General features: G+C 32.4%; 1 protein-coding gene across 2 annotated transcripts; it reads right to left on the bottom strand.

Moving 5' to 3' along the window:
• Positions 1-1,905: 1,905 nt before the first annotated feature.
• On the bottom strand, positions 1,906-17,837 carry LOC131629546 (vacuolar protein sorting-associated protein 54, chloroplastic-like). 2 transcript variants are annotated; one of them, XM_058900328.1, is made up of 19 exons: positions 16,847-17,837; positions 15,777-15,839; positions 14,559-14,638; positions 14,243-14,360; positions 12,707-12,781; positions 11,768-11,924; positions 11,191-11,279; positions 9,650-9,906; positions 8,182-8,353; positions 8,004-8,087; positions 7,541-7,911; positions 7,012-7,165; positions 6,115-6,196; positions 5,918-5,997; positions 4,712-4,828; positions 3,846-3,913; positions 3,238-3,318; positions 2,893-3,146; positions 1,906-2,158 (listed from the first exon to the last, which is right to left on the bottom strand). In XM_058900328.1, the coding sequence occupies exons 1-18, from the start codon at positions 17,576-17,578 to the stop codon at positions 3,008-3,010; spliced, it is 2,919 nt and encodes a 972-aa protein (XP_058756311.1). In that variant the 5' UTR covers positions 17,579-17,837; the 3' UTR covers positions 1,906-2,158; positions 2,893-3,007. The 2 variants fall into 2 exon arrangements, with proteins under 2 accessions (XP_058756311.1, XP_058756310.1); XM_058900327.1 differs by having other exon boundaries at positions 4,712-4,873; positions 16,847-17,836.
• Between the last annotated feature and the right edge of the window lie 2,455 nt (positions 17,838-20,292).

Below are 20,292 nucleotides of genomic sequence, written 5' to 3'. Positions count from 1 at the left end.
ACTAAAACAACACACACAACGAATAAAATTTCTTAACATAACAAAATATCTAAGAAATTACAAATGTCAAAACAATTTCATCTGATTCATGCATCATCACCGTTACATCCCTGTCATTTTTGACATCATCCCACCAACGTTGTGGTTTTCTGGTCGCTAGTGAAGTGGTTGTTCTAAGTCTTTGAATTCTTCTAACGACTTCACCATCTTAGATATCCCCGTCTAACCATCTGATCAATGACCTCTTAAGATGGTCCATGGAATAGATGTTTCAAAATTTCTTTTTAATCGGAGGTTTGATAGCCGAGAAACAAATATCTCCTTCTCTTTTGAAAACCATGTTAGATGACATGAAAAAAAATTAAAAAGTGAAAATATGTGTGAAGAATGATGGAGGAATTGAGTGTTATTTATAAAATATGTAAATACATTCATGCACGATATGAGATGGCTCCCCTTCACAAAAATTACATATACACGCTATCTCATATGACGCATAGGTTACATTTTGAGGGAATGCGCCATATGAGATGGCTCACTACGCACCATATGAGATGGCTCCGCTTCACAAAAATTACATGTACACACCATCTCATATGGCACCTAGGTTACATTTTGAGTGAATGCGCCATATGAAGAATGGTGGAGGAATTGAGTGTTATTTATAAAATATGTAAATACACTCATGCACGATATGAGATGGCTCCCCTTCACAAAAATTACATATACACACTATCTCATATGACGCGTAGGTTACATTTTGAGTGAATGCGCCATATGAGATGGTTCACTACGCACCATATGAGATGGCTCCGCTTCACAAAAATTATATGTACACACCATCTCATATGACACCTAGGTTACATTTTGAGTGAAGGCGCCATATGAGATGGCTCACTACTTAAATCAAAACCCTGAAAACCCTGGTAATTTGGGTAATTTCTTGAAAACCATGGTTATCATGAAATTTTAATTGAAAATGTGATTATTGCAAAAAGTAAATCATATTATTAATTTATATTAAATTGATTTTAAATATTAAAAATTAGGTTTAAGTATACTTTTTAATCTCCTATTTTATTCAAAATGATTGTCTTTTTATTTTTAAATTTTCAAAATAAATTTTTAATCTCTTAATATTTTAATCCTCCCAAATTTTATAGCATCACAACTGTGTTATTAATTATGATGACCCGAATAACTGTTATTAATTATGATGACCCGAATAAAAACCACATGTTGTGAAATATGAAGATCAAATTAAGGATTTTTCCATTCAAGTTGAGGGACCCAGAACAGAAAGCCAAACATGCACTTGGACTATAATTTCATATTCAAAAGTAACTGGTTCTTATGTTCCATAGAAAACTGATTTTTATATTAATGGAATGAAAATGATAAAAGCCTGTACCGATGAGAAGAAGAGTAAGACCGAAACATAAATGAGCCATAACAGAGACCAAAATCTAAGCAAACTCTACCTGAGTTTTTGACAAATTTGATTAAATGATCAACCTGACACCTTAAGAAAAGAACATGACCAATATATGGTTGAAATCTATCTAAGATACAACAACATACTTTTTACTCAATCAAGAAATAAGAATTTAACACTTTGCATTTTTTTCTCAAAGAATCCAACTTTCATCTATGATTATAAGAATGCACTCTTTTTCAGCACTCAAGGCATCCCTTGCATCATTAAGTTGTTTTTTAATTAGGGCAAATGTCATATCTTTTTGTCAATTTCACTGGTTGTCACCGGTTTACAAAATGTACATATATACAAAATAAGGATTCTTCCATTGAAAGTGTCTCGTTACTCAAGGAATACCAAGGAGATTTCTTTATTAAGGGAACCGAAGTACACCCTCTAACAGCATATAGTTAAGTAATCTCACTAGATATCTCGAATCATGTACATATTGATGTATTAATAATATTCATGGCTGTAAAGAAGAGGAGAATAAGAAGAAAATTCACTCATTTACTGTAAATTCATATCTATTTTCAGCTAAGCATTACAATTATGAGACAGTAACCAAGAATTGAATATCAACAGACCGCTACAAAACTTCTGCAAAATGACCAATCACAGCTACAAAATGCCCATAAATGATACATTACCTTGTATATCTACCATAGACCAAACAAAGACCTGAAAAATAATAGAATTCAAAATCAGTATTAGAAAACAGAAAGGCTGCAAATATATACAATTAACCAATTGGGTAGAAATTGTTTCCAGAAATATGCTTCAGAAAACAAAAATAAGTTCAAGTTTTTCTGTGACGTATTATCCATCCAACAAACAAAACCAAACAGAAATCTGACACCTAGCCACTGTATCACCCTGAACGAATAACATTGTTTTATTTATCATTTACCAGTACTAACCCTTAACCCAATAAATCAGCCAATCGACCAAATACAAATGAAATTAACACTTTAACTGTCAACCAACCAAACCTGTAAGAAAATATGAAGTTGTTTCTGGTGTGCATTTCCCCTGAATTTTTTTTTTTTCATTTTGATGTGTTATCGTTAAACAATCTTCGCCTAGTAATTTGTTGCAAAGAAAAATTGGCTTTTGGAGGGATATTGTTCCCCTCCCCTACCCTATTAATAATTGAACCAAAAAACTTCAGTCTAAAAGAATCCCTTCCCTCCCCTCCAACCAAACACACCCTAAATAAAAGTCATGCATAATATTGTTACAAGAAAGACTATAGTTTCATAGCACTAAAGCTGGATTATTTCATCTGAAATTGAAACAACTCCAAATCCGACATGGCACTCTCTATATTCAAATTTGTAGTTATCAAAAAGATAACAATGATGCACACGCATAAATTCATATAAGTAATCAAAATTCATTAACGAAAATATTACCTCAACTTAGTGTTACAAAAAAATGCAGAGTGAAGAAGGTTTAAATCACCCCCACATCCTCTAAAGTAGGTTAGCCTTCCCACATAAGCAATGACTTGTTACTTTACAATACAGTTTACTGAACAGCATCATTACCAAATCTTTGCACCAAGAATTCATCCAGCTGACCCCAGTTAGGGGTATCAGATTTACTTAAATCACCTGATGGTAATGACCGTATACATTGAAGAATATGTTTGATATCCCGATATAACCTAGCAAGAAGGAAGAATTTTTAGAAATGAATGCTTTCTTAATAGTTTAAAAATTTAGGTCCAAATAATATAACTTGGGAAAAATAAATACCTATTCTTTGCCTGTGAAGTGCTTATATCAAATCTTGAAAATGCTTCTGAAATTTGTGAATGAAAGATAACGACCACTTGCCTGGAAAACAGAGAATTCGAGTTAACTGTAGGAATCCATATGTTAGATGTTAACATTATAAAATCAATTTTCTTTATAAGCCAAGAAGGCAGCAGCTGTAATTACTTTCCCTTTAAATGGAAAAACACGAAGAAAAAAAATTACTTCAGAATTCATCATATACAAGAATACAAATCCAAGAGATTTAACTGGCAGAACTAATATCAGTCCAAAAGATGATTGGGAAGTTACATGATAGTTAAATATATCAGTTTGCATGTAATATTCATATCTAGATAACAAACTTCTAAAAATTACTATGCTCAAGCGTTTCAAAACAACCATGTTTCTTTATCAACTAATTATATCTAAGACCTGGCAGGACCCGGCGGTCAGTCCCCCTGAAGAAAGCAATAAAATACCCACTGTTTAAACAAGCATCCCAACATTATAAATAATGGGTACCATACACTTTGGAAATTTGATATCACATTTTTTAATCAAAATGTCAGAAAAAAAGGAAACAAGACAATTTCTGAGGTTCTTACCTGAAAATTGCCTGAACATCTTCTTCATTCAAGGTCCGAGATAGAACACGCTGGAGGTATCCAACTTCCTAACATCAAATTAACAAAATAAATAGTTTCCGATTATGAGATTTCTTTGGTGACAAATTTGGCATTAGAGCAGAACTCAAAAATTTAATCTACTTAAAAGCACCCATCCCATCAAATCTAGAAGCATATCAAGTTAGTTACATATTCCATTTTTGTCAATGAATTTCAGCATACTCAACTCAGAATGAATTCTACATAAATTATACACAAGTTAGATACACACAATATTGAGGAAAAAAAGAAGTATAGTTACTGAGTTACAGTCCTCACAATATTCAGAGATAAATTTAACAGACTCCTCACAGATACCATTTTAATATTTGTCAAAAACTGATTTAATCCCTAGGCACTTGCAGTTAACCAAATGCCTAACATATTTAACCAACCAATATTGGGGTATTGTGATCATCACCTAATAGTTCAAGCATTTTTAGGAGTATATCTTTTATTTTGAAGTGATAAAAAATAATAAGATGTCCTTTCGAAATCAAAAACTCTAACAGAATATAGTTTTGATAGCAAGGCCAGTGAGATAACCAAATAATTTGACTGGGAACTAATTTATAACTTAATGCACATATTGAAGTAGATATAATAATAAGTAATTAACAAGGAAAAGAGTTACAAATAAAAATTAACTGACAAAAACTAAATATGGAAAAACTTCAGGAATGAGTATTAACAGAAAAGCCTATCATCATAAAGTATGAAAGGATATCAAACAGTGTGCAAGTAAAAAATGTAGACATAAACTCCAAGCATAACAATCATCTCTGTTGATCAGCGAAATTATTTACCTTTGTAAGGGACCGAGCAAATTGACTAGGCTGGGGATCAGCATCCTCGGGTCTATTCCAACTCTCAACAATTTGAGGCAACCCACGCAAGTGGACTAATAATCTTTCTCGCATTATCTGAACTAATTTAGAATGTATTTCATCTCTATGGACTTTATAATCCTGAAATGAAAAGATATGATGAAGGTACTAAATGTTACAAAAGTAAGCATTATTATAATATTTTGAAGTTTTCTTGCAAACAAAATTAAAGAATTTTTTTATTAAATTAAAAAGGAAGTAAAGGAAGTATAGAAATTTAAGGCAAAATCAAAATAAGAAACAAAGACATTTAGCGTTGATTACAGTCATAATTACGATATTCTATCTATTTAATATTGCTGAAATATATTGAGATTCTCTCTTGCATATATATTTGTACATCCCATTTGTGTAAGGCAGGCTGATCATCCTAAACTATTCAACTAGTTCAAACATGCAGAAACAATTCAAAGCCTTTATAAGTGTGTTGATTTTAATTGATGACGAGAATAATGAGTTTGAATTTGAACATGATGAAATCAATCAAGAAAAAAAGTTTCAGAGAAAAAAATGATCTAGTGGATATACATGACTAAAACATTCGGAGTTCCTTGCCGGTCCTTGTTCCTGTTACCATACATTTTGTTAAAATCATTATTCGAACATAGGCTGCAAAATCCAAACTATTGACCCTCAGCTTTAATGCATACAAGCTGTAAAAAGGTATAATTTCTTGTGTGACCGACACTATGTAGAATACAACGTTGCATTTAACTGTAAGCTTCACATAGACTTCTCTCCATTTTATATCTCTTTTCACGTTCATTTTCTACCATATTTGGCCATTTTCCTTCACTTTAGACTTTACAAGCTCAAATATTATCTATTAATTTTCCCCTTCTTTTACAATATTTATTTTTCCACCCAAAGGAAGTAGAGATATTAGAGGAATCATTTCAAGGGTGATTAAACGAAAAATGCATTTCAACTTAATAAACTACTAAGTAAATTTTCACCTTATACAAGGAATTGTAATTCATAAATTTTCATCTCCTATAAGCAGGAAAAGAGAGTAACAATAATACTTCCAGCAAAATAATTCATTGAAAATGCAATTAAAATCAAACGTCTACATGAGTCTACCATATCGGATGGAGGAGGGTGAAATAGGAATAACGTAGATACCTGTGCGACTCGATCAATCTCTGAAAGCAATAGCAATTTTCTAGTCTCTGGTACTTTCAGAAAAAGAATCTGCCGAATTTCTTACACCAGAAATGAAGAACAATGTTATTTTTAATTAAAACATGTAATAACAAGGTCATAAACTCTTGTAATACCAACACATTCAAAAATATTAATATAGGTGTGCGTATTTATACCAGGAATAATAGCATGTATAAAACTAATGACTTGACTTGCCAGCGCCAGGTGTTTAGAGGTGATGGACTTCAAACCAGACACCTGAACACAACTTACAAAAAATTAGAAACCAAAAGAATGGCAAAGATCTAAGTTAATTGAAATGGGATCAAGATAGTTAAGCAAAACTGTCTTAGGGGTTGGAGGGAAATGGCACCCAAATATGAGAGGAAGTAGGGAAGCAAAAATAACCCAAGGGTCTGTTCTATCATTAAACTAATAGCTGCAGCATTTACTTAGAATATACCTAGATGAAGTGGTGCACACTATTTGAAAGCCGGAAAATTCTGAGCTCGGCATTATCTGCAGTTTCTCCCCAGTGCAGTACAAATATAAGCTGATATGACTCAATAGATGTTCCCCAACCTAGGTATAACTAACACATAAGTTGAAGTCTGATAGGATCACCATTAATGACAGGCCCATTATTAATGGGGGGAGAAATAACAGAATGGGACACGTGGAGTAAGGGGATTGGAGAGAGAGAGAGAGAGAGAGATCTCTGTTAGAATAGAATGAACATTTGTTAGGATTATAGAATAAAGGGAATTTAGAGTGGTAAGACATGCAGGTTCTCTCATTTTTGCCTTCTCTTTTTCTCTAATCTCAACATTGCTCTACGGTATTGAGTGTTGGGCTGTGAAGGGCAACGAGAAATATTGAATTGAGAAAAACTTAATTGTATTGAAATGAGAATGAGGGCTAGGTGACTAATGGTCCAACTAAAAGAGATAGGGGAATACTTCATTTCCTTTGCAGACCACTTGGACTTTGCTCTAAATATATGCATATTATTTCTAAATATAGTTTCTATATCTAAAAGGATCCAAAAATTCAAAGAATGATACTAGTAGTACCTGCATTGCACCAGCCCCTAGAACAAGTTGGCATGTTCTTGTGTTGAAAAACTTCAAGATTTCTGCCACACGGTGAACAACTTCTGAAGATAATGTTGGCAAAAGGTTGTTCATATCAATGTATTCTGACAGCATCTTCAGCAATATCAAGCCACTGGAAGCAAACAGAAAAAATCAAAGTACTTGAAATGTATTCACAGCTGAGACAAAACCATATAATATAAGTGAATCCAACTCCATATTAAGGTTGACATGAATCAGTATATTGTAATAAATAATAATAATAATAATAATAATAATAATAATAATAATAATAATAATAATAATAATAATAATAATAATAATAATAATAATAATAATAATAATAATAATAATAATAATAATAATAATAATAGTAATAATAAAAATAAAAGAATGCCTACACAAGCTTATTCAGAGAGAGAGAGCAGTAAATACAATACAAAAAGAATAAAAGCTGCATAAAATAGAGGGAAAAAAGAGAAAACGAAGTTCAGCCTAGGTAACTTACCAGTTTACCATGTGATAACCAACACCTTTGTAGAAAAGAGCCTGAGATGCAGATTTTTTATGATCTTTCTCAGTGCTGTTACTCCCAACCGATTTGCTATGACCTCTATGTGATTTCTTAGATTCTTCCGCGGAATCAGCCTGCTCAACATGCTGTTCAGCGCTCAACAGTCCAGTGTCCGCCATCGGCTGGGCAACATTGTTAGATGCCATATCATGGTAACCCGTTGAATTATCCTCTTCAACACCATTAAGGTTCTCAGAAGACAGTGCATCCGATGAGAAAAGCATATTGATAATGGATTGAAATTCATCAGGAACATCTATCTCCACCCAAGTTTCTTGGTCAAGCACTGCCTTGATTTTTGACATCTAAATACAAAGCAATAAATATTAATAGAGGTGAACATTTTTTTATGAGGAAATATTATATTAGATGGCGGAAGAACAAAATTTAAACCAACCCGAGAATCATGCTGAAAATCAATAAAAGCCTTGGCCTGCGACTGCAGTGTCCCACGGATGCTGTATCCCAATCTTCCACCAATCTGTTAGTTTGAATGTGGTAGTTAAATCAGGGAACTAAAACCACATAATTTGGTATCTAAACTTTAAAGTTTAAACCAAAATGAAAATATGTACTTTTTCAGTAGCTGTAATGAACTCATGGGTGATGTTGTAAATAGTTAGAAATTCCTGCAGTTTCAATCTAGGATGGAGAGCAGCACGGACCCCCAGAAGCTTTGCCCATCTTCCATGAGCAGCATCACATGCTGCAAAGACAGCTTCTGCGTTTTCTCGCAATACATCAGCTCTGTTTAGGACCAGATTCTTTGAGAACATCAAACAAATTGGGCAGCAACTAAAACACAAGTAATTGCTGAAAGCATACTAGATCTAAGTATAGCTTATTTTATATAATCCATATACCAATTTTACAGGACCCCATTATTAGCGTTTTTAAGAGGGGAGATCACATAAGAGCAATTAGTTATCAGTAATCAGTAAAAAGAAATGCAGTAATTGAAACCTAGCAGCCTCTAAAACAGAAAAATGATTACTCAAGGGCAGAATAGGAAGATAAGATAAAACATTTGAGAGGAGGATTACCATACATACTGATTAAACATAGGTTATGGATGTTATTATATTTGCAAAGATAATGTCGGCTACAAGAAAATGTACCAAATAAACTAGACATCCAAGCTATGGAATTACTATAGCTTGCTTAAGTCAAGAGGCAAAACACTCAAGTCTTAAGGGAACAGAATGTAGTGGCCTTTAGTAATATTCCATCTCATTTTTCTATTAATTTTTCTCCCATTTTGCAGCCTAATTTTTTAAATGATAGAATAGTTCTATAATGTTTTTAGTATAAAACCTTCCGTGTGCCTTCACCTATCAGATTAAACTTGAGTTAATTGGCTTTTGACATATAAATAGTTCCCATTCAATATAATACATTTGCCAGAGTCCCACATCAGACAATATATGGCCTGAACATGTCCTTATAAGTGGGAGCAATCCTCACCCTACAAGCCGGTTTTGTAGAGTTGAGTTAGGCCCAACCACATTTCTTAACATGGTATCAGAGCCTGGTTTAAGATCCGGTGGGCCACCTATTATGGTTTCCGCTATCGGGCCACCCACCATTTATTTCCACGCTCCAGTTGTCTAGTCCTGGTCGTGAGGGGGTCGTGAGGGGGTGTGTTAAGAGTCCCACATTGGACAATATATGGCCTGAACATGTCCTTATAAGTGGGGGCAATCCTCACCCTACAAGCCGGTTTTGTAGAGTTGAGTTAGGCCCAACCACATTTAACCGTCACCATTCAATAAAGAATGGAACAGTTCAAATTTATAAGAGAAAAAAATTGTTTGCACAAAACAATAAGAAAACTTATTACAATACAACTATTTATCATTTCTATTAACTTAAGACTTGTACTTATATAATGCTGCACTAGTGAGTAGTATGTTTAGGTGCTTATGCGAGGGAAAATTAACTCTTATATAACAAATTACACAATTTTTTAACACATTTAAACTAAAAGAATCCAGAAAAAGCTTTCCAGTACATGTGTATTAAAACAAAGAGGCTATATTTAACCTGAAATTTTTTGACATGTTTGAGGAGCTCACAGCATCAATTGCTTTTCCCTGAAAAGAGGAACCCTTGGCAACATTTCTCTGCGGTGAATACGGAAAAAATGTAGTGCCATTAACATCGCTTTCTTGGGATATCTCTGCAGCTGCAGCACCATGAGCAATTGCGGCAGCAACTGAATCAGAAGCATAATGACCATCACAGTTGCTCAAAATCCATTCAATGGCTTTTTTCACTTCAGCAGCCCGTACTAAATGAGCCTGCAATCACTAAAAAGAAAAAAATCTTATTACATCTCTCTTAAAACAGCTGATAAAGTGCAAACCACTGGAAAGCTAAATTTCAGTAACATGGATGTAGCCATACACAATACATATGCTTGTACATGAGATACAGCCAACACAATGAGTCTCCCTAAGAAGCTAAGAAGATAAAAACACGTAATTTTAGCAAAATAAGTTGGCATAATAGCCAATTATCCTTTTCTTGGGCAATAGCCATTGATAATGAGGTGTGATGTGCCGAAGAGACAAAAATTACGCAGTAAAGAGTATACAGCATACAATACAAAATAATGCTATTAAAAACAATAACATGTGGAAAAGTTTGAGTCATGTGATTGCAAAACTCACAAGATTGTCAAGAAAATATACAAGAATTTCTAAATCGGTGAGCATTTCCATTCATGTTCAAGTGATATTTGTTGATATAAGTCAATATTTCAGAACCTCACAAATGTAAAGAAAAAAAATGAACACTCAGTTACTTTACATAACGACCACTTTAAAGGTAGCATACAACAAAATGATTGGACTTCAGATTGAAAATAAATTGTATTTTCATGTATATTGTATTTTCATGTATCAAGGATAGGAGAATGTAAAATGTATATATATATATACATGAAGCTAACCTGATCAATCCCTGAAGATTAAGGAATAGAATCAACCAAAAAGAGACAACTAGGAAAGAATCCCAGAAATACAATTGGGATATTATCTAAACTCATACTTATAATATTTTACAATATCACAACATGCCCCCTCAAGGTGGAGCATTTGCATCCAACATGGATGTTCCAAAATATAAGCTCCCTTTTGAAAGAAAGAAAGAAAAAAAGTGTCCCTAAATATAAGCCTCAATTAAAATTACAATATATAATACATTTATTATTTTTTCTCAAATAAAATCATAATTAATACTACTAGAATTACAATACGCACTCATTGCTGTATTAATTAAGTCAAATTCATTCAAGTCAAATTCAATGTAGGAGGGACAACAAAAATTCACCCAAGAAGACCCCCAACCTCCAAAAAAGTTATCCACTGACCAAGTTACAGGACATTTCAAAAGCATAGCGACATTTTCACATTTTCATTAGTTGCAGAGTTTATGTATTGTCTATCAGTGTCAATGCATCTCAGCAATACTGGCAAGAAATCATTAATGCAAATCCTCTATTTTATTCAGACTAAATACATTTCAAAAATATACAAGAGTTTTAGTTAAGATGGACACAACAAAGGCCAAGTACAAATTACCTGTACTATCATGAAAATAGCACTCAAAAGATGGACAAAGCAATCAGATGACAGACTCCTTAACTTGCTAGCAAGCGAAGCACCACCACCTGAGTCATTATTTAACAATAAAAAGTTGAAAGCAGAAAAGAGCATATATAAAGAATGAATCACATTACACTTGTGTAATACTTGGACAATTACAACATACAATCAATGATATTTTATAGTATAAATGTAATTCAAAATTCACCATTGGATTGAAAATTATTATTATATTAATCAAATTGCATGTTAATGTAAAATTGTTCAATATGCCATTGAGATATGTCAAAATAACATATGCACTTTTGAAATATATTGAAAACAAGAATCATCTGATTACAAACTCATTTACATTTTAAGATGTCACATACAAAATTAATGTAACAAATTATTAATTATTCAACGGTTGGATCCACACAAAAACTACGTTGTTGAGTTTTTAATTGCGTAACAGTGACAATATTAAACCAGTAAAATTTAATCCCTTCCCATATATATAAGAATTAATTTTCTGATAGCCAAACATTAGCAGTTATGCTAAAGAAAATCTCACCATCTGCCTCTACAGCTCTGTCTCCAGAAAAGAACTCTGATTCTGAACCTCGGAGAGCAAGAACTGGAAGCAACTCAGCAACAGCAGTTTTAATAGAGCTCTTCATATCAGCAGTTAGTGTGTCTCGATAGATCCTCAGAATAGAGGGAAGTTTAGCCTGAAGATAAGAAAAACAGTACAAAATCATTTAACAGGCATAATCCCCTGCAAAGATAAAAAATTTGATTCCAAGTCAACAAACTCCCTACCAAAAAGGGACGCATCAGGAATGGCCATCATAAGTACAATTATTATTTTTGAAATAGTGCATGTCATGTTAGGGCTAGTTGTCCTACTCATTTATATCCCTTGCTCCACCTAGATGGATAAAACTTGGTTGTTGTTATTGTATTCTATACGAGGCTTCCTACTCTGTACTACAAAAAGGGCCTTGCAGAAAATTATGGTTAGTAAGCTGAAAAGTTAAATGGCATGAGGAAACCAATAACCACCACCACCAAATTAATGTACTATAATTGTGCTGTTTCCAACTCCACAAATAACACATGGCCAAGACTAACTCTCCCACTCCAAGGTTTCCAACTCTTACAGAGGACGATTAGAATGATACGGGGAATTTCAGGAGAATCACGTGGGAAGCATAAAGACGGAAAGTGTTGTTTGTTTTGTGTACTATTTTATGGTACAGGATCTCAAGATGGGTTTTTCTGTTTCTCTTATCCTCATTTATTGGTTATCAAATGTCAAGCGTTTTCAAATTATTATGAAGGATAAATGAACAGCATATCCTCAAAAGTAGAAAAGGAATAACTAGTTGAATGGATCTTAGTAAAGATTTTTCATAAATCAAAGACGAAACTAACTTCCACAACATGATATCGAAATTGAATTAACATAAATAATAATAATATTAGTAAAGTAAATGCAGCTAATACTCACTGTTCTAAGCAAGCCAATTACAGTAGGGAGAAGACTGTCTTTGAAATTAGTTGTTTCTTCTTCTTCTAACTTTACCTGGTTATGATGACGTAGAGGTTAGATCAAAAATTGCATCCTCAAAACTTATCAAAACATGAATGCACAAAGAAAATATAATATCGCATAGAACAAAATTCAAGCACATAACATTGTGAGACTTTGAGCTTCTCAAACATTGGATTAAATGCCAAAGTACTCAATGAACTTATTTATCAGTGTGCTTAAGGCATCAAGAATCATCAAGACCTTCATTTATCCTGCTACTAATACTAAGAAATATACTGTTTCTTTGTCTTAATCATAGATTCATAGGGTAAATCGATTTTAGTAATCCAGTATTCTTCAGTGTGGTAAGTAAAGCTTGACAAAGAAATGTTCAAGCTAGTGATTGAACTTAGGTAATCTCGGTTGATTCAACCTTAATTGATGGTTATTAATCACTAGAGCCAACCACTTTGTTAATCCATATGCCTTTTAAATAAGCTACAACAGCAGAAAGAATCCTAGTTGAATTGGGATAAAAACTAATACAACCTAAAGATTAGACATTTAGACTTAATCCTAACAATGCTAAAATAATTGGAACTTCAAAATTGTGTTATCCTAATCTTATCAAGATAAGGAAGCTGAATAACCTTATAAATTAAAATACATAACTTAATTCTAATCAGTAAATCCTAATTAACATAAACTAAAAAAGATAAAATAATCTCCTCAGTAATTCAAAATGTAGGCTGTTGTCTTCTTTCATTAGTGCTATGCCCAATATCACTTATCAGAATGTTGAATTATAATTATTGTGGTAATGGTACTATATCATGAACTGTTGGAAAATCTGCCTTAATTGAGGCTGGGCCATATTGTCGGCCTTCATTGCTGAAACATTTGGTTATAGAAGTTTCTTTATGCTAGAATGCATTTGTTAGACTATGCCCCACTCCCTCTTTTTAGGGTTTTCTTAAATTGGTTAATATTTTTGTATTTAAGGATAGTAGGCCACATCTGGTTTACTAGAATATGCTTGAAAACCAATGAATCTTATTTTAATGTGTATCATGTAGTGCTTGTCTAATGTTTAGTATAATGATTCAAGAGCTACGGGCTACCGAACTTCGAAGTTATGCATTTCAATCTTTATGCTACTTAGCTTTATTATGAATTTGAATATTGAACTATTAGTGAGTAAATGTGATTACATTATATATTATACATGCCGTATTTAGGTTTTTAATATTATTTTTATATTAGGAATACTCTCACGAGTTAACGGAAGCTCCAAGAGTTTACCTACACTCTCAACTCAAGTTTGACAACCTAACAGTATTTTCATTTTAAAATGTGCCAGGTTAGTTTACATGAAGAAACCCCGGTGACTGTATCCCCTCTAAAACATAATGGTAAAGATTTGAAAGATTTCCAGCACAAGATTAATATAAAATAAGAGAGACAACCAAAAAGAGGTGTTAAAGATAAAAGTAATTGAAGATTCAATCTTACTTCATCATCTTTTCCATTCATGGGAAGGGAAGCTCTTGCTTTAGCTTTAGATAAAATTATCACATCTGATTCTGCAGCATCGTGTAAAGAAGCTCGAATAAACTCTGCTGAGAGAATGCTACAAAAAACAATACAATGCACTATAGTTCAACTCTGTTCTCTTCCAAAAATTATAGGGTGATCAAAAATCAAGAAAAGCAGTAGAAAGCACTGTCAAACGAATTTTGAGATGCAGGTTAATGGAACACACAATCTAAGAGAAACTAAACAGTAGCATATGCCACCTTGATAGATCAGGACAGCACTAAAAGTTTACCTGTTTATTGATTCTATAAAACCTGTCACATGATCTCTAAGATGACGAAAGCAGTGCAACCCAGTGAGCTCATCTCCATCCTATCAAAGTTACAGTAAACAAAAAAGACTAAAATTAGCATATAATTCTCTCCTTGTCCTTCAGGAATCCCATTGACATTAAATAGTAGAATGTCTCATTAACAGACTTCAAAGAAAATTAGTTATGTTCAACGCTAAGTAATTGATGTCAGTTACAATATAAAAGGAAACTACTCAGTCATACTGTGATTGATATCAGCTGCCCACACCCACCCAGCAAACACTGATTGATATCATCAACACACACAGCAAACACTGATTGATATCATCTACACGGACATTAATAAGAATAATAACTAAGCAGTTTTACATAGACATCACCCATCCATAATAGGGTCTGGTAACATTATTCCAGCCCCATAGTATAAAATATAAATAACAAACACATCAACTTTTTGCAGCAGAATTTCTTTAAAAGATTAACAACATACACTTTTACAAACTAAAGAGACGAACTTGTTACTTAAAAAGCTTAAAGGACTAACTTGTTACAAACTTCTAACTTTAAGGACCAAATGATGTATTTGACCAACCAAAAACATTTTAAGTTGGACATCCTTTCCTAGTCATGATAGGTCAAACACATATAGTCCTCACAAAAAGAAAAGAACAGAACTAAGGCTACGATCAAGAAAATAGGAAGTAATTAAGAATGATAATGTGTTTGATTTGCTGACAAATGAGGGACTGGACAACACAACTCTAATTGTATTGTGTTTGATTTTAAAATTAGTTATTGGACTAGACAAAACTGGGGACTAAGGATTGGACAAAAACTCAAACTAAAACATATAACAACTTTCTGTCTCAAGAACAAGCTATCAAAATTACAAAAATACCTTTTTATTTTCTACTAAAAATATATTCTCTCCCATCTCTCATCTTTCTCCCCTCCATTGCTCTCTCTCTCTCTCTCTCTCTCTCTCTCTCTCTCTCTCTCTCTCTCTCTCTCTCTCTCTCTCTCTCTCTCTCTCTTCTCGATCTCATCTCTCTCCTCTCCCTCCTCTCTTTCTCTCTCCCTTCCTTATATCTATCTCTCACCCCCCACTCTCAACAATTAATATTTACATTTGCATTCATAAAGGATGTAAACAGACCCTGATATTAATAGGATTTTCATAAAACAGTTAAAGTATACCAGTAAATGTTGCAAATCGTCAGTTACATCCAGTGCTCCAGCACAATCTGCAGATGCAACAAGCTGTATCACAGCAAAATTAATCAACTTAAAATGGATTTCCAGTTGTCAAACAATAACAATCCATAAAAACAAACGATAATTAAGGAAACATCGGAAAATCAATCAAAATGATAAACAATGAATCAACAAAGTGTGACAGTTAATCAAGTGACAGCCAAAGTGATTCCCTAGGAAACTCATTGCATGAATTGATTAATTAACTAACTCATAGAACTACTCCAACAAAGCAAAGTAAGTAAACCGCAAGTAGTTTCCCCCATAAATTTCCATAACCCATCAAATCCTATTCAGTATAGTTCCCACATTTACAGCACAACACCTTTCAATTCTAACAACCAGTCAAAAATAAAAGTTGTTATCTATGAAGCACGGACCACTCTAGGAGTAGGCGTGTCGCAGTGTGTAACACGCGTTGGTGTCCGATACTTGTATGACAACCATACAACACGTGTGGGAAAAGTCAGACAAGTGTTCCCAAATAAATGATTTATTTAATTTGCTTCGACACTCATTAAATTGGTGTCTGACACTCGTTTGACATTCATACAACACGTGTCTAACAATTTAGACAAGTCTTTAAGAAAGAATTTGTTTTTTTTTTCATTCAACACACCTTATACACTTTTCAAAACAAATCGCATACGCAAGGGTTAAACATGTATAAAACCAATATTATCCATGAAAAAGTAAAGACAATAAATTTGATTAGGATATTTTTAACTTTTAATAATAAATGCATAAATGAAGTTCAAATACAATCATATATGTAACGGTGTTGGTGTCCTATATTTTTCACATTATCGATGTCGGAGTCCGTGTTCCATTGGCCGTCATTCAAAATTTAAAGCTGAAATAATGCACAAGCTAACAAAACTAAAATAAAACCACCTAAGGTTAACTGCAATCATCTTTCCACAATTCTCCATAAAAATTTCTAACATTCACAGCACCAAAACTTAAAATGCGCCTCTCTAAATGAGAATTGAAACTACTCCACAAACACTAACCAATTTGAGAGCTGAGAGTGCTTGATTAACATAGAATATGAGCCTAAGTTTCTGCTGAAGCGCCAACAGATTCGTCCTGGTACCGTTAAGCTGCTGAATCTGCCTAGCAGACTCAACCAAATCTGAATCAATAAGCCGAACAGTATCCTTCAGTTCCCGAATCCTTGCACATCCCTCCACGATCTTCCCATTAAGATCCTGCAACTGTCCCTGCGCTTCAAAGAACGAAGACGATCTCAGCGAGATCTCCTTAACAAGATGAAGCTCCACCACATCAAGATACTGCGAGAGCTTCTCCTGCAACACAGCGTTCTCTGCAAACGTCGAGAACGGACACGCAGCGCGAAACGTGGCGCCTTCTTCCAGACGAAAATCTTCTTTGAAGTAAAGCGAGGGAACCTCGCGGAGACAAGCGACGAGTGCTTCGCCGGCGCCGTCGGTGTCGGATGGGAGGGAGATCTCTTTGTTGGCGTGTTTGCGGATGTCGTCGAAGCGGTGGAAGGGATCGGAGACGGTGGAGAGGTAGGTGTGGAAATCGGATCGGGTGATTTCGGAGGTGGATTTGGTGGAGGAGATAGGGGTGAATTCGGGAGGGGAGATTGTGGTGGAGGAGAGAGGGTTGTTGAGGATGGAAGAGAGGCTTTGGATTGCGTCTTTGGAGAAGGATGTGGAAGGAGCTGAGGAGAGGGTTGGTGACCTTCCCCACGTTTGTTGGGAGGGTGGGGAATCCATTGATTTTGGGAGGGATTAGTGAGGGGACATTGGTGTTTAGTGAGGGAGATCGGGGGTGGGGAAGTGGTGGTTGTAGGGAGGAGTTTGGTGTAATGGAGGGGATTGAATTAGTTGGGAGGGTTAGTGGGGGTGATGCATGGAAGGGGGTGTATGGGGAGAAGGGGAAATATGAATGGCGAAGGTTGGATTGGGATCTGGGGGAAGAATAGAGGGCGAGAGTTGAGGATGGTTTTGCAGTGATGAGCAATGATATGAAAATGGAGTAGTGAAGGAAGAATCTTTGTAATTTGTATGGAAAAAACCGGTGGTCTGGACCGGGTTGGAATTGGGACTTTAAACCGGTGCGGCATGAGTGTTTGGTTGTGGGATTGAAAATCATCAATTATTATTGGTATTAAATATTAAATATACTAGTGTGTATACCCGTGCGAGGCACGGGACAAAAGGGAAAATGGTCGCTTAAATCTTAAAAGTTTGATTATTATTTTTTTATTATTTTTTTAAAAAAAAGAAAATTAAAGACTAAATCTAAAGCTATTATGATCTATTTATTAATCAATAATTAAAATTTATTAACAAAATTAAATTAAATTAAATGTATAACAAATAAATAAAAACTATCCTACAAAAGGCGGAAGGAGCGCCCCATTCCTTCAAATCTTTTTTTAAATTTTAACTAAATTTTCTTAAATTCCATTATTAAAAACAACAAATATTCTAAAAGGGATTTAATTTAATTTTATTCAAAATAATGAAAAACAAACTTAACCAAAAAAAGAATTATTTTGACTGATTATTATTTAATTAATGAATATCTCTACAACTAAATAAAAATTAAATTAAAATAAAACCAAAAAAAATCTAAAAAAAAAAGAGAGCATTCCATGACTTCAATTTTTAATTAAGATCTTATTTAATTAGCTTAAAAACAAATACCAAATCAAAAATCACATTTGTTATTTTAATAAATTCTAACTCTTTCCTATTTTTATTTTAGTTTTTAGTTTTTTTTGTCTATAAGTATTATATTATCAAGAAATATGATTATTAGTATTATTGTTTGTTATTATTTACTAATGTGTCTAAAAAAAATTAATTGATAGTTGCTTGTTGTGTGAGTTAAATTTTGGAAAAAATAAAATATGAAAAATAAACAAAATACTGGTAGACATGCAAAATATATGTATTCACTCATTATAATTGGCTCATGTTTTTTCATAAATTAATAATATAAATCATACTTAATTGACTGAATCAATTTTCATAGAAACAAAATGATATTGTCATCTTTAAATTTAATTTCACCATTTATAAACCTATGATATTGTTTTTTTTTCCTTCTTCATATTAAAATACAACATAAAATATTAATTTGTGTTTAGTTTATAACTTAAACTCATTCACACTTTTTAGGTATATACTCTATTTTATATGATTTGCATATGCCTAAAATTAAAATAAAATATATCATAAATATTAAATAATTTATTTTAATTTTTTACAAATAAGACAATTAATTTTAATAGAGATAAATAATCTATAATATGTTCACATATTTTTTTTAAAAATAAATAAATTTTTTGCAGTTCTAAGTCTTTTACCAATAATATAGTCATTTTATAATCAAAAATATATTTATTTTAAAAGCATGTTGTCTAATTATTTAAAAACTATAATCTTTTTATATATTTATTTTGGAAGAATGTTGTCTAATTATTTAAGCTACTAATAAAAAAATAGTTTACACCGTCAACAAATCATTCTTTTAAATGAAAATGATTCACACATTAATTATAAATCAATTTCATAAATCTTACTTATTAATTAAATTTTTAATATATAAAACTAATATATTTTTTAAAATTTAATATAATTGATATATCATAAACAATTATTTTGATTCGTCTTATGAATTTAAACATTCAACATATCCTTAATTTTTCAAACGAAATCAATTGAAAAAATTTCATTCAATTAAAACGAATCTTTCTTTTCTATCATTACTTCTAAAATTTATTATCTCTACATATTCTCAAATATTTGGTTATAAAATCATATATAATAATGACTTTAATAAAACAATTTAAAAGAATATTTTTAAACAAAATCAATTATATTTAGAGGCATGTGAAATAATGACTTAAATGTATACCCGTGCAATATTTTAAAACTACTTATGTCTTTGTTATAAGTAGTATACATAAAAAAAAATTCAAATAATAAAGTATTTATTGATAATAGATATTAATAGATATATTTTTATTACTTAAAGATTTAATATATTGTTTGTATTACTTAAAAATATAGTAATAGGATTGAGAATTTATCTAGTGTCAAACTTGCCAAAATAATCATTTTACTTTATCATATTGTATTATTAATTCTATGAGATTGGAATAAATGTACTTAAAATAATATAGGATAAGAAACAAAAAAAATGTTTTATTAATCATTAAATAATAAAATGGAGGTGAAAAATAATGTACTTCAAATGTTTTTTATAAAAAATAATGTACAGATTTTAGTAATCATATACTCGCTTAATATATAGTCAACTTTGAATTTACTAATCGATTATGACACACCAAATTATTAAATTTATAAATAAAGAATATATTTAAAAATATGAACTATAAAACAGTTATATTTAGAAAAATAAATTTAATTCTATAATTAAATATGATTAAACCTTAAATTTAAATTTTAAAATAAAA

Source organism: Vicia villosa, unplaced genomic scaffold (assembly GCF_029867415.1).
Source record: "Vicia villosa cultivar HV-30 ecotype Madison, WI unplaced genomic scaffold, Vvil1.0 ctg.000579F_1_1, whole genome shotgun sequence".
Classification (NCBI taxonomy): Eukaryota; Viridiplantae; Streptophyta; class Magnoliopsida; order Fabales; family Fabaceae; genus Vicia; species Vicia villosa.
Note: the sequence above shows the minus strand (reverse complement) of the source record. Positions and strands in the feature narration are given on the sequence as shown.